This window comes from Pan paniscus, chromosome 1 (genome assembly GCF_029289425.2).
Source record: "Pan paniscus chromosome 1, NHGRI_mPanPan1-v2.0_pri, whole genome shotgun sequence".
In the NCBI taxonomy this organism is placed as follows: Eukaryota; Metazoa; Chordata; class Mammalia; order Primates; family Hominidae; genus Pan; species Pan paniscus.
Window position 1 is genome coordinate 215,504,542 of NC_073249.2, and position 13,660 is coordinate 215,518,201.

At 45.8% G+C, this 13,660-nt stretch overlaps 1 protein-coding gene across 1 annotated transcript; it reads right to left on the reverse strand.

Moving 5' to 3' along the window:
* Nucleotides 1-759: 759 nt before the first annotated feature.
* Nucleotides 760-13,391, reverse strand: AADACL3 (arylacetamide deacetylase like 3). Its single transcript, XM_003822054.5, has 4 exons — nt 13,157-13,391; nt 9,819-10,035; nt 8,564-8,627; nt 760-4,298 (listed from the first exon to the last, which is right to left on the reverse strand). Exons 1-4 carry the CDS (start codon nt 13,322-13,324, stop codon nt 3,524-3,526), a joined length of 1,224 nt encoding a protein of 407 aa, XP_003822102.1. The 5' UTR covers nt 13,325-13,391; the 3' UTR covers nt 760-3,523.
* Between the last annotated feature and the right edge of the window lie 269 nt (nt 13,392-13,660).

Here is a 13,660-nt window from a genome sequence, read left to right on the forward strand (position 1 = left end):
CAGAATAAAAGATTTCTTTGAAAATATTACTGCTTATTTACAAGACACTTGATAACCCAAGAACTCTGATGAAGATGTACAAGGTTAATGTAGTGTTCATGCCTGCTGACACAACATCCCTTCTGCAGCCTGTGGATCAAGGAGTATTTTGACTTTCAAGTCCAATTATTTAAGAAATACAATTTGTAAGGCTATAGTTGTCATAGACAGTGAGTCCTCTTATGGACCTCAGCAAAGTAAACTGGAAAACTTCTAAAAAGAATTCACCATTCCAGATGCCATGAGGAACAGTCATGATTTATGGGAGGTGGTCAAAATAACATCATTAACAGTTTGGAAGAAGTTAATTCCAACCCTTATGGATGACTTTGAGGGGTTCATGACTTCAGTGGAAGATGTAACTGCAGATGTGGTGGAAATAACAAGAGAACTAGAATTGGGAGTGGAGCCTGAAAATATGACTGAATTGCTTCAATCTCATGAATAAGTTGGCCAGATGAGGATTTGCTTCCTACAAATAAGCAAAAATCGTGGTTTCTTGAGATGGAATCTACTCTGAGTGAAAATGCCATGAACACTGTTGAAATGACAACAAAAGATCTAGAATACTACATAAACTTCGTCGATAAAGTAGCATAGGGTTTGAGAGGACCACCTCCAGTTTTGAAAGAAATTCTACTGTGGGTAAAATGCTATAGAACAGCATCATCTGCTACAGAGAAATCTTTGATGAAAGGAAGAGTCCATTGATGTGGCAAATCCACTGTCGTCTTATTTTATTTTAAGAAATTGCCACAGCCTCCCCCACCTTCAGCAACCACCACCTGCAGCATCAACATCAAGGCAAGACCATCAACCAGCAAAAAGATTACGACAATTTAGACATTCCCATGAATGTAACATACACATCTTTGGAATGTGGGAGGAAGCTGGAGAACTCAGAGAAAACCCACGCAGACATGGGCAGAATGTACAAACCCCACATAGAAAATAGTAGCCCAGGCTACTGCAATCACTGAAGGCTCAGATGATTGTTAGCATTTTTCAGCAACAAGGTATTTTTAAATTAAGGTATGTACATGCTTTTTAAAGACATAATGCTATTGCACACTTAATAAACTATAATATAGTGGAAATGTAACTTTTACATGCACTAAGGAAAGCAAAAAATTCATGTGACTTGCTTTATTGCTGTGGTCTGGAACTGAATCTGCAATATCCATAGGTATGTCTGTACCTACTCTGTAAGATTAATGTGAGGAACATAAGAGGTGGCAAATTTAAATGGTCCAGTACAGTGCCTAGCATGTAGCTGGCCCTGGGTGAACATTCATTCCTATTCCTTTTCCACTCAGTGAGTCTCATGGATGTATTGCAGGAAGGATAGTGGTGATGTGGTAAAGGAGAGGAGTGGAGAATTTCGTCCCAAAATCAATCATCTAGCCATTAGGTGAAAGTGCTTGATTTCTCCCATGACCTGCAGAAGGAAGCTGCCACGGGCATGCGCCCAACAAGGGGTGCTCTCAGCCTCTTAAAATGTTATACATTCCTCTCTACTGGGCATGGCCCTGCAGTGCCTCAGCAACTCCTCACCAACCTAACTTCCCAGAAGGTCAGCTCATGTTCCTCTGCCCATCTCCAGAGGCAGGGGTGAAACAAAAAAAGCAACACTCCAAGGAGGGAGCCTCTCCCAGCCGCAACTCAGAGGCTTGTCTCAGAGGCGGCCTCACCCATTGGACTCCAGTGCCTTTCAACAGTTGAGTGGCTACCATAGTGTGTGTTTTCAGGGGATGGTTCCTATTTCTCCAACAAACCCCATGCTGGTCAACTGCGAATGCAGCAAGGAGCCACCCAATGGGATTCCTCTCCGCCTCATAGTTCAGCCCAAATATTCAACTGAAAGCACGTTAAGGGCATGCACAGGGTTTTTTGTGCAATGGCCTTGACCTTGGCCTGTAAAGACCACTAACCAACCAAGATCAGAGCCTCCAGAAGACCAAGTGGGGCCAGCAGAGGACCCTGGCCATTCCTTTCAAAAGAATTTTCATTCCTAAGGAACAACTGGCCAACTTGCCCAGTGGTCTTGACATCTCTTGCCACTTTCACGTACCCTGCCTGAGGGTTCAATTTAGCTTCTGTAGTAGAATAAGTGTTGGTGTCCACCCAACAACCATTTACCCTACCCTTCAATTAGGAACGTTGTCACTCACCACCTCATGCTTAGTCCAAGCACCAAGGTGAATTGACTCCACCCCCCACTCTCAGGAAGGCATAGGACTTGGGAATGGTGAGTTAGATTATTCCATTCCCTTCACTGTGGCAACTGGACACATTGCTCAGAAAGCCAACAAAGCCATCAAGTTGCAATTAGGCTTTTTTCTGGGACTGCTGAGAATGAGGCAAGTCCATGATAATGAACTTGACCCTGGAGGAAGGTAGGCATGAAGCTGCTCAGTGCCACCGTATGAAGAGGAGAAGTTGGCATTAACACAGAAGAGAGAAGAGCAGAGCAGAGAAGACAGGACAGCTGATGGCACTGTGTGAGTTCCTGGATCAAACCTTGCCTGATGTATGCCTAGCATGCATCCCTACCTAAGCCAATCTATTGTCTTTCTAATAGAGGCCAATTTGAGTTGGTTCCATGTCTTAAAAAAGAAATAGTTTTCACAAATACATCTTCTGTTCCTTTGGCTGTCTTGACTTTGCACTGTGGACAGGGTTATCTGGTTAGACTCAGCCTTCATGGGTCTCTAACTCAGGACCCCACTTCCCTCCCAACTTCTCTTCTCAAATTCTTAGAACATTGCCTTGGGGCTTCTGGTTGGAAGACAAGCTTTGATTCCAGGAGCTCCAGAGCTCCCCAAGTCGGGCAGCTGCAGGCTGTCTTCATCCACCACTAGATGCCAACCACTGTGGAAGCTCTATCCATTCTATCTTAAAGTTTCCAGCCCAGACAGTGAAGACTCTGATCCCAGAGGCTGAGAAACAGCGGGAAAAGTCACTACTGTTCACAGAAGAGTAGGTGGGTGAAGCCAGTTTCTCCACCACCACCACCACCTCACAGCAGCCTAAAGCATCAGAGCTCCTGCCTCTGAGCCACATTGGGAAAGCCTCGTGAGGTACGTGATGCCCTTGTGCTATTCCAAAGTCCAGTCAAATGGACGAAAGTCACACACAGTCTGGATCAATCTGGGAGCCTGAACTGCCCCTTAGGGAGGCTGAGAACAGCTCTTACCGGCTGATTCACTCCCACAAATGGCCACTGAATATTGTCAGCCCAGGTTTTCTCAACAGAGAATAGAGACAGCCACACTCCCACCTCCAAACCTGTCTTTTCTACCACGTCCTCTGGACATCAGGAGCATGCATTGTGTGGTTCTAGAACCTGGACCAGAAAGGTGACAGCAACCTCTACCCCCTCCCTAGCCCCACTATGCACCACCTAAATCAGCAACAGAGAGCCCTGTGGGAGGCTGGATGCCAGTGGAATCCACACCGCAGTACCAGCAGAGAAGAAAGATGGTCACAGTCCCTTTACAAATTGAACTAATGCACTCAGAATTCTCATGGAGCAGGGAAAGTGCAAGAAGCTCATGTCAATGGTGCTGAGCACTCCATGGAAACCATCCTCCATATGGTGCCAGGTCACGGGCACTCCCAGGTCTTCCAGCCTTTTCTTGTACAACAGTGAATTGTCCAGGAGAGCATCATACTCACAGCTCACGATGCAGGTTTCCGGGAGCTGAGACACTATATCATCTTCTGCAATCAGGGGCGAGCACATCACATCCAGGACAACACTTACTTCCAAGTAAGCAGCTTCATTCATGGGCTCATGGGGCTTCAGTCGGTAACCCCTCTTCTTAAACCTCTCAGGGATGTTTTCTGGGCCCAACCACTTTCTGTACTTTTCCCAGACTTCAGCAGGCAAATGGGCACCTTTCATGATGACCTCTTGCCAGGAGGAGCTGAAATCCAGGTTTTGAAAAAAACAGTAGCAGATGAAACTCCAGGTGAGCAGTGGGATGTTTTTCCTCTGTTGAAACGAAGGAGTTTGTAAATCCAGGACTTGGAGAACGGCGTAGATCAGGATCTGAGCCCGGATCCGGGGCAGATCTGGCCTGTCCACAAGTTGTTGACAAACCACTGCGGCTATTGCCCCTCCGAAACTGTCACCGCAGACCACAACCCGGGCTGGATCCACTCCATATGCATCCAGGGACTTCAGGAAGTGGATGGTGGCCACCAAGCAGTCTCTTACTGGCACTGGAAACTTATGCTTAGGTAACTTGCGGTAACTAAAAAGGAATCAAGAAACACAGTTGATAACGCCCCGGCAGATCCAAAATATCAGCGTCTAGCATCTTTTAGCCCAAATTAGTCCATTCACTTCCCTTTGTGAAACTTGAGCAGTTAAAGTTAGGTGTGAGGCTTAAATGAGATGAGACACATAAAGCCCACATACCTAGGCAGGTGCCATTCCTACTGTCTCAATGCCCTAATAGGGGACCTGTGTCACGAGACATCCACCAATTGGCCAACAATGTAAATATCACCCACACTAGCCCCATCTTCCTGAACCTGCCTCATGTTGCTTCCCTGACTCACCTGCTCCTGCTTCCTGTTTTATGATTCTTGTATGAGCAACTTCAAGGCCTGCTTGGGTTTTTAATTAATCATGCCATACCTACAAATTTTGTTAAGGGAGATCTTGTAGACTTAAATACAGCAGGTTGGCCAGGCCGGTGGCTCATGCCTTTAATTTCAGCACTTTGGGAGGCTGAGATGGGCCGATCCCTTGAGTCCAAGAGTTCAAACCCAGCCTGGGCAACATGGCGAGACCCCACCTCTACAAAGAGTATAAAAAATTAGCTGGGCATGGTGGTGGATACATGTAGTCCCAGCTACTCAGGAGGGTGAGGCAGGTGGATCACTTGGGCCTGGGAGGTTGAGGCTGCAGTGAGCTGTGATCATGCCACTGCACTCCAGCCTGGGTGACAGAGTGAGACCCTGTCTCAAAGAAGAAAAAAAAAGCAGGGTCTCAAATAATGTCATTTCATTCAACATTGTTTCATTATATTGATGAAAGAAAGAAAAACGATGCCAGCCTGGGCTACTACTGTTTCTGTGGAGTTTGCACATTCTCCTCATGTCTGTGTGGGTTTTCTCCCAGTCCTCCAGTTTCCTCCCACATCCCAAAGATGTGTATGTTACATTCATGAGCATGTCTAAATTGTCCCGGTCCAAGTGAATGTGGGTGTAGGTGTGAGTGTGCCCTGCAATAGGTGGGTGTCCTGTCCAGGGTTGGTTCCTGCCTTGTTCCCTGAGCTGCAGGGATAGGATCCAGCCACCCACGACCCTGAACTAGAATAAGTGAGTTGGAAAAGGAATACATGAAGGGATATAAATTATTGCAAAATAAAAATGCATAAAGCCAACCGGGTGCAGTGGCTCATGCCTGTAATCCCAGCACTTTGGGAGGCCGAGGCAGGTGGATCACCTGAGGTCAGGAGTTCAAGACCAGCCTGACCAACATGGAGAAACCCCGTCTCTACTAAAAATACAAAATTAACCGGGCGTGGTGGTGCATGCCTGTAATCCCAGCTACTCAGGAAGGCTGAGGCAGAAGAATCCCTTGAACCCAGGAGGCAGAAGTTGTGGTGAGCCGAGATCGCGCTCTTGCACTCCAACCTGGGCAACAAGAGTGAAACTCTGTCTCAAAAAAAAACATTATAAAGTCAGCCAAGCACAGTGGCTCAAGCCTGTAATCCCAGCACTTTGGGAGGCCAAGGCAGATGAATTGCCTGAGCTCAGGAGTTCAAAACCAGCCTGGGCAACAAGGTGAAACCCTGCCTCTACCAAAAATACAAAAAATTAGCCAGGCGTGGTGGTGTGTGTCTGTGGTCCCAGCTACTCAGGAGACTGAGGCACAAGAATCACTTGAGCCCAGGAGGCAGAGGTTGCAGTGAGCTGAGATCGCACCACTGTACTCCAGCCTAGGTGACAGGGTGAGATCCCATCTCAAAAACAAAAAAGTGCATAAAGTTTACAATAATCATACATCTACACAAAAATAAATGATGCAGTACAGAAGCTCTCAATGAGGCTGCCACATTTGTGGGTGGTTTTGAACTGGGAGACAGTCAGAGGTACTCCTGACAATTTTTACCTTGTAAACATTTATTCCTAGATTTAACCCACCACAAGAATGACCACCATCACTCACTGATTCACCAAAAATTGGGTAAATAATTATCTTTTTTTAATCTTTTAAAAATATATGTATAGCTCACATTTATTTCAATTTTTAATATTAGCAGGTGTTTTTCTTTATTTAGAAGCTTAGGGCAGGCATAGTGGCGCACACTTATAACCTCAGCACTTTGAGAAGCTGAGGAAGAAGGATTGCCTGAGCTCAGAAGTTTGAGACCAGCCTGGGCAACATGGCAAGACCTCATCTCTACTAAAGAAAATTATAAAACACAAAAGTAGTAAAATAAATTTTTAAAAAATTTTTTAATAAATTAGCTGGTGTTTTTGTGACCAGAATTATACCATCAGAGCTTGATTCTGTTTATATCAATTAGCCTAGGTTTTGTAATAGGTAAAATTGGTTTCACTCCAAGTTACAGTTCCAAGAAGCTGTCGACATTGCTGAGGACTGACTGTACCACCAGAGGCCAGAGATACACAGCACTCTTCCAAACAAGCTATGCACACTCAACACCATTGCTGCCCTGCCTACCTGGTATTGCTAAGAGATTCCAGAAATCCAGGTTTTGTGAGAAAGTTCACTATTTTTAAATACTGGTCACAAATTAAAAAAAAAAAAAAGACAAAGAAACACTCTATGGGAGCAACAAATAAAACTTCCATCAGCTGTTTCCATTCCATACCCCCATTTCAGGCCACCCGGGAATAGGACATCCTGGAAAGCAATGCCCTTAACTCCAAAATCCTGTCTACCTTGGATTTAGAAAATAACTTTCTGGCAGAGACTTGCTAGCATGTTCTACTGACGATCTCTTGGTTTGGTACAATCAGAATGACAAGGTGTCCGGCAACATCCCATGATCCCATGGTAGAAACCCTTCTGGAGCTGAGAACTGTAAAGTCAGGGGTTTATCCAGGTCTCTCTCTCATCTCATCTCTTCATTTTCTTTTCCTTTTTTTTTTTTTTTTCCAGACGGAATCTCACTCTGTCACCCAGGCTGGAGTGCAGTGGCGCCATCTCAGCTCACTGTAACCTCTGCCTTCTGGGTTCAAGTGATTCTCCTGCCTCAGCCTCCTGAGTAGCTGGGGCTACAGGCACATGCCACTACACCTGGCTAATTTTTGTATTTTTAGTAGAGACAAGGTTTCACCGTGTTGGCCAGGCTGGTCTTGAACTCCTGGCCTCAAGTGATCCACCCACCTTGGCCTCGTGCTGGGATTACAGGCGTGAGCCACTGCACCCGGCTTCATCTCTTCGTTTTCTACTCACCTCAGGTAGCTGTGCCACAAGAAAGCTGGCAGATGTACCCCCACTGAGATGCAGAGAACTGATATTTCTTTAAAGTGTGTACCTTTAAATGAAACTACAGGGAAACTTAACCAGGAGGAACCACGTGTGTGATGCTGCATCAGGCAGCAGGACAGGGGACCCCATGCCCACCACGCCGTCTTTGAGGCTCCAGGCTGGGCGGTGACTGTCAGAGATCTGTTAGGAGAGACAATGGGTTTGTTTTTGTTTTTGTTTTTCTCACTTTCTTCAGTGGGTCTCAGCCAGGGGGACCTCCCTTTTGGGAGCACTTGGAAGTGAACGTGGCAGCATTTCGGGTTGTTTGAGTGATGATGCGGGGTACCACAGGCATTTAGCAGAAGGAGGTGCAGGGTTGTTTTACTCAAAGAAGAGCTATGTTGTCCAAGTGTTCCTGCAGTGAAACTCTGCACCTGAACTGCTTAAAAAAGACCACCTCCTACCCAGCTTCCAAATGCACAAAACGCCTCTGTTTAAACAAACCCAAGGCCCACATGCACAGAGGAAGGGGTTCCCCATTCTCTGTCTCTCCATCTCTCTTCACCTCCCCTTATTTTTCTTTCACTCTCTTTTTCTTGTTTTGTTTTGTTTGTTTTAAGACAGGGTCTTGTTCTGTCACCCAGGCTGAGTGTAGTGGCGCAATCACGGCTCACTGCAACCTCCCAGGCTCAGGTGCTTCTTCCTCCTCGGCCCCCCAAGTAGCTGGGACTACAGACATATGCCACCACACCTGGCTAATTTTTGTATTTTTTGTGAAAATGGGGTCTCACTATGTTGCCCAGGCTGGTCTGAACTCCTGGGCTCAAGCATTCTGCCCACCGTGGCCTCCCAAAGTGTTGGGATTACAGGCGTGAGCCACCACACCCAGCCGCCTTCTTTTTCTCTCTTCACTGGCTTCTCCCAGCCCATCCCCACCTCTGGGCTTCCTCCAGCTCCCATCTGCTCCCATCCCCCACCCCCCACCCCCATTTCTACTTCTCACCCCATCTCTCCACATCAGAACCTTGCTCCTTGCTGGCTCCCTGGGATCTCCCCTTTACTCACCCAACTGCCAGAACCACAGAGTCACTCTCCTTGCACAAACGAGAGCATATGCCATGGTGGGTTTCTAGAAAATAAATGGTTTTTAAGATTCACTAGGAAGGCTTCCTTTGCCAGCCATTGTCGCCGTCTTCTTCCTACAGACACAGCACTTGGGCCGATGCCGACTAGGTTTTCCTCTACTCCAGCAAACTTCCGGTCAATCTTCTCACTGATTCTCCTTCGTGGTACTGCCTGAACAACTTTCTCTAAGACGCCCACCCTCCGATCCATCCTACAAGCCATTAAAAATATCTGTGAAGCTCTTTGACTGTAGAACGCAGAGGTTTAGGGTGTGAGCTCTGGATTCAGACTGGAGTTCAAATCTCAACTTTGCCTCTTTCTAGCTTGAGTTAACATAGTGCCTAGCAAGTCTCTTAACCTCCTGAGGCTTGATTTCCTCATCTGTGAACTGGGGTAATGAAAATATCTAAGTCGTAGAGTGTTGGAGTTGGAATGAGATCATCCACATATAGGGTTCTCACAGTGCCTGCATGTAATTAGTAATATTAATGAATATTGCTTAATAAATATTGGCTGTTACTATCATTCTCATACAGACCAAACCACACCACCATTGCATTAAATCCCTTATTCTCAAAGGCTCCCACACTGGGACCCTGGCATTCCACATATTAGAAAGCACTACTGAAAGCAAATAAAGGTGTTTCCTCTCCCCCAATTCCCTGGGGGTAATAACTAAGACAGTAAAATTGTCTCAATAGTGACTTTTTCCTCTCATTGATTTTTCTCAAATCTTCCTGTCTGTCTGTACCAGAATTTGTCTTAGCAAAACCTGATGTGAAACAAAATGCTGTGTTTTAATTCTTTTCATTTAAAATATCCTTATTTCCAACTAAATAGAGGTGGTGATTATAAGTAAAATAGTGATATATACATGTATACATTTATATGTACATACATATGTACACGTATAAATGCAAGTAAGGGTACATTTCAGGATCTTTACCTTACAGTATCCTTCCTTATATTACAGTATTGTTAATTTAACTAAGGATTACATTTATGTAAATAAGGAGATACATAAGAGGGCAATATATGCCATATTTTTGCCCCCTCAATGATCTGCAAACCATGAGCTGCCCTGGTGTTCCCTGATAATAATAGCATACTTTAAGTCCCAGGAAGATGCCCATTCTTCCAAGTTATGTTAAGGGGTGCCACCACCCTTTAGGAGGTCTGAGAAAAGGGTTCTTACTCAAGCTCCCCATGACGCCCCCGCCACCGTGGTAGTACACGATGCCAGGCTTCAGAGTGCAGGTGGATGCCTTGGGTTGGTACAGCTTCACAGGGATTGTCCCAAAGCGGAAATCCGTGACCACAACATCGGGGTCATACTTTAGCGGAGGCAGATCTTGCATGAAACAGAAAAATTGGGGCACAGAACAGATTCTGAGCTTCTCAAATATCATCCCCTGTTGGAGAGAGAAGAAATGGGTGGAGATGGGTTTCTTCACAGGCCATCTGGAGTCTGGCCTTCACAACCTGCCCTCCACAGGTGGCAAAAGGAGTTTTTGGAAACTGCAGTCAGATTGGATTACAGTCCTACTCAAGCCCTCAGTTCCCTCAGGACACCTGCAGGAAAATCCACTCCCATGCAGGCCCAGGTGGCCACAGCACCAGCCAGCCCCTCTCAACCCACTCTCCTGACACCTTCCACTGCAGCCACTACAAGCCAGGCTTCTGGGCACCCTTGATGGTCCCTCTACTTGCAACACCCACCTCCACCACGAGGCCCTGCTCCACCTCAGCCTGGGCGCAACATCTGTTTCCAGGGAGGCCTTCCTGTGCCATCTCAGCCAATCTGGCCACCCCAAGCCTGTGTAGCTAACTATAGTGTGGGTACATTTTTTAAAAACAGGAAGGGGGAGTTCATATCTTTTGAAAATGCCTACTGAAAATTTTTAGGATAAAATAATATGATGTCCATTGGCTTCTTAAATAAATGAAAATGAGGGAAAAGTTAGAGACATTTAGGGACACAGGGAAGGGAGACAGGTCAGGAGTCAGTGATGGTGACACTGGAGAGTGGGCACCCTGTTCCCCTTTGGTATATGTCAAAGTTTGCATAAAGAGTTGAAAATACAGCCAGGCACAGTGGCTGATACCTGTAATCCCAGCACTTTGGGAGGCCAAGGCTGGTGGGTCACTTGAGGTCAGGAGTTCAAGGCCAGCCTGGCCAACATGGTGAAACCCAGTCTCTACTGAAAATACAAAAATTAGCCGGGTGTGGTGGTGGGCTCCTGTATTCCCGGCTACTCGAGAGGCTGAGGCAGAAGAATCTCTTGAACCCTAGAGGCAGAGGTTGCAGTAAGCCGAGATCATGCCATTGCACTCCAGCCTGGGCAACAAGAGTAAAACTCCAGCTAAAAAAAAAGAGTTAAAAATACGTAAATAAAGAGGGCTCTCTCTCTGGGTATCCTTTCCAGTGTTTCCTAATCCTTGTCTGTGCCACAGCCATTTTGGCCATGGGAAAAGCTGCAGGCCTCATTTGAGAACTTTTTTTTTCTTTTTTTTTTTGGAGAGAAGAGGCCTCACTATGTCACCCAGGCTGGTCTCAAACTCCTGGACTCAAACAGTCCTCCCACCTCAGCCTCCCAAAGTGCTGGGATTACAGGTGTAAGCCACTACACCCAGCCCAGAACATTTTTAAATACATAAAATAAACACATGGGATTATAAAGAAAAGCAGTGTTATTTAAATATACTTATCAAAATATTAAAATGTATGTCATAATAATATAGGTGCTTCCTTACTAGCACATAGAGTAATAAGATCTAACTGCTGCCTGATACTACCCTAGTTTCAAAGAAATGAGGAGAATACATGAGTTTTCGCAATATCTAATAGGCAATGCAAATATGTCTGATTCCTCTTGGTGACAAAGTCGAGGTCTGGCTTTCAGGACTGTGGTTTGTTGCCTTCATTCCTCATGAAAAGAATTTCAATTGGAAGTTAGTTGTGAACATGGGGTAATTTTGACCCCATCCAAATCCATGACCCCCTTGTGTTCTGTGACCCAAATCCATGACCCCCTTATGTTCTGTGATCCAAATCCATGACCCCCTTGTGTTCTGTGGCCCCGGGGGCTCAAGATGCCCCAGGAGAGAAGCCCTGCTCAGCTCCCCTGACGGGTTTTGCTGTCCTCCTTGCATTCTCCGTTTTGGGAAGCTGTTTATCTGTAGCTTGTTCTATTGTGGGTTAGCTTCTTTATAGACCACTTCCCCGCTGCCCACTGCCTGGACCCTACAAGCTCCCTAAAGGCAGACCTGTGAAACTTTACCTCTCTCACCTGTCATTGGCCCTAGAGCCCAGGACTGGCGCAGGACACACAGCAGTTGCATAACACATCTTTGCATAAAAAATAAAAGAATCAACAAAGAGTAACAATGGCTACTATTTACAGAGGGCTCCCTCTGTGTCAGGCATTATAATAAGCCTTCTGGAGAGGGTTATTCATGGAGTCTCCACAAAATGCTGTGAAGTAGGAGCAATTTTCCCTACTTTGCAAAAGAGGAAATCGTGTCACTGTATTTGGGAGCCTGGACTACAGAATCTGAGCGTCAAGGGTAGGAAAACCTAGGACCCAATCACTGCATCTTATAAAAGCTGACTGGAGATCAGAAGCCTAGAGTTCCCGGGATCTTCTCTTTTAGGTAATAGCTACATTCTTTTGAATAGCATAGAAATTATTTTGAATAGCATAGAAGACACACCTAGGGTGTCTCTTGAGAAGAGGCACTGGCAATTGCTTTTCGTTATGTAAGAAACTTACAAAAAATATTTTATATATTCAGTTTCTGTCAAGGCACAAGAAAAAGTACAAGAAATCCGTATTGGCAACACCTACATAGTTCCATTTACAGGTATTTTAACAAATTACACCAGAAGCAGAACCAAACTATATTCCCTAGGCAGCTTTCTAGCTCTCAAAAGCAACAACATATTTTTAAAGTCACATTCTGTAATTTTGCTCACCGGCACTAATTTACTCATCCACTACCCTTTTACTTTGTGGCTTGCTGGCTGTAGCTAACAGGTAGATAGCAATGGGGGCCCAGAGACTCAGGAAAATTCATTCGTATCTTCACAGCTTCTGAGAGTGGTGAGTGCTATGAATAATATGGACACACTTATGGACACGTGAACGGTACACTTAAAAATGGGAAAGATGGTAAATTTTATATGCATATTTTACCTCAATTTTAAAAATAAAACAAACCAACAACAACAAAAAGAAAGTCAGCGGGAGACACTCAGGTGAATAGAACCAGACTGGTTTTTTCCTTCTGTTAACTGAGAAAGCAGATCATTCTTTGAATTTTGTGGCTATTAGCCAGGGCCAGCTTCAGAAACACCCAAAGAGGCTGAGAACCACCTAGTAGGGATTATGCACATTTCAGAAGGTCTGATCAGCTGTCACTGCAGGCCCCATGATACCGGTGTTCATTCAGCTAGAAGCTTCCGGTGTGTGATTTTTCCTGCCGCCTTCCTTAATGGTCAGCTGGAGGGGACACATAAAGCACAAAACTCACCCATGTCAACAGCAGCTGGAAGATGCAATGGAGGACTCTCAGTTTCACAGGGTGGCCAACCGCTGCAGGGATGTGCACAGTGAAAAAATGGCTGCAAATGACCCACAGAGTGACCCCTAGTGAGAACACGCAGGCTGCTGCGAGGAAGATCAGGGCCAGGTCCCACATGCTGCTTCCAGCTCAGAGCGGGCTGAGAGGAAGCTGTGCGCAGTGTAAACCATTCAGGACACGGTTCAGAGCCAGCAGATCTCCTCCACTTATAAGTCACACCTGTCCTCCCCCACCTCCCTGGGTCCCACAAACACTGGCCCAGCCCAGGTGAGTCACAGGCTCAGGTGAGGATGTGGTTCTAGGACAGGGCCCATGCAGAGAAGAAAGTGGCCCATCCAGCCGGATCCAGCCACAAAAGAAAGTTCTAGAGTCCCAGCTTACAATCTGGCACTGCTAACTAGAAATAGTCTTGGATAAGCCACCAAGTCACAATGGACATCATAAACACGAATC

Excerpts from the sequence above, each read along its gene's own strand:
- AADACL3 (XM_003822054.5), bottom strand. The coding sequence starts at position 13,324 with ATGTGGGACCTGGCCCTGATCTTCCTCGCAGCAGCCTGCGTGTTCTCA. Across the intron at positions 10,036-13,156 it reads TCCAGCTGCTGTTGACATGG|GGGATGATATTTGAGAAGCT; the intron begins GTGAGTTTTGTG and ends TCTCTCCAACAG. Across the intron at positions 4,299-8,563 it reads TCTGTGGTTCTGGCAGTTGG|TTACCGCAAGTTACCTAAGC; the intron begins GTGAGTAAAGGG and ends ATTCCTTTTTAG.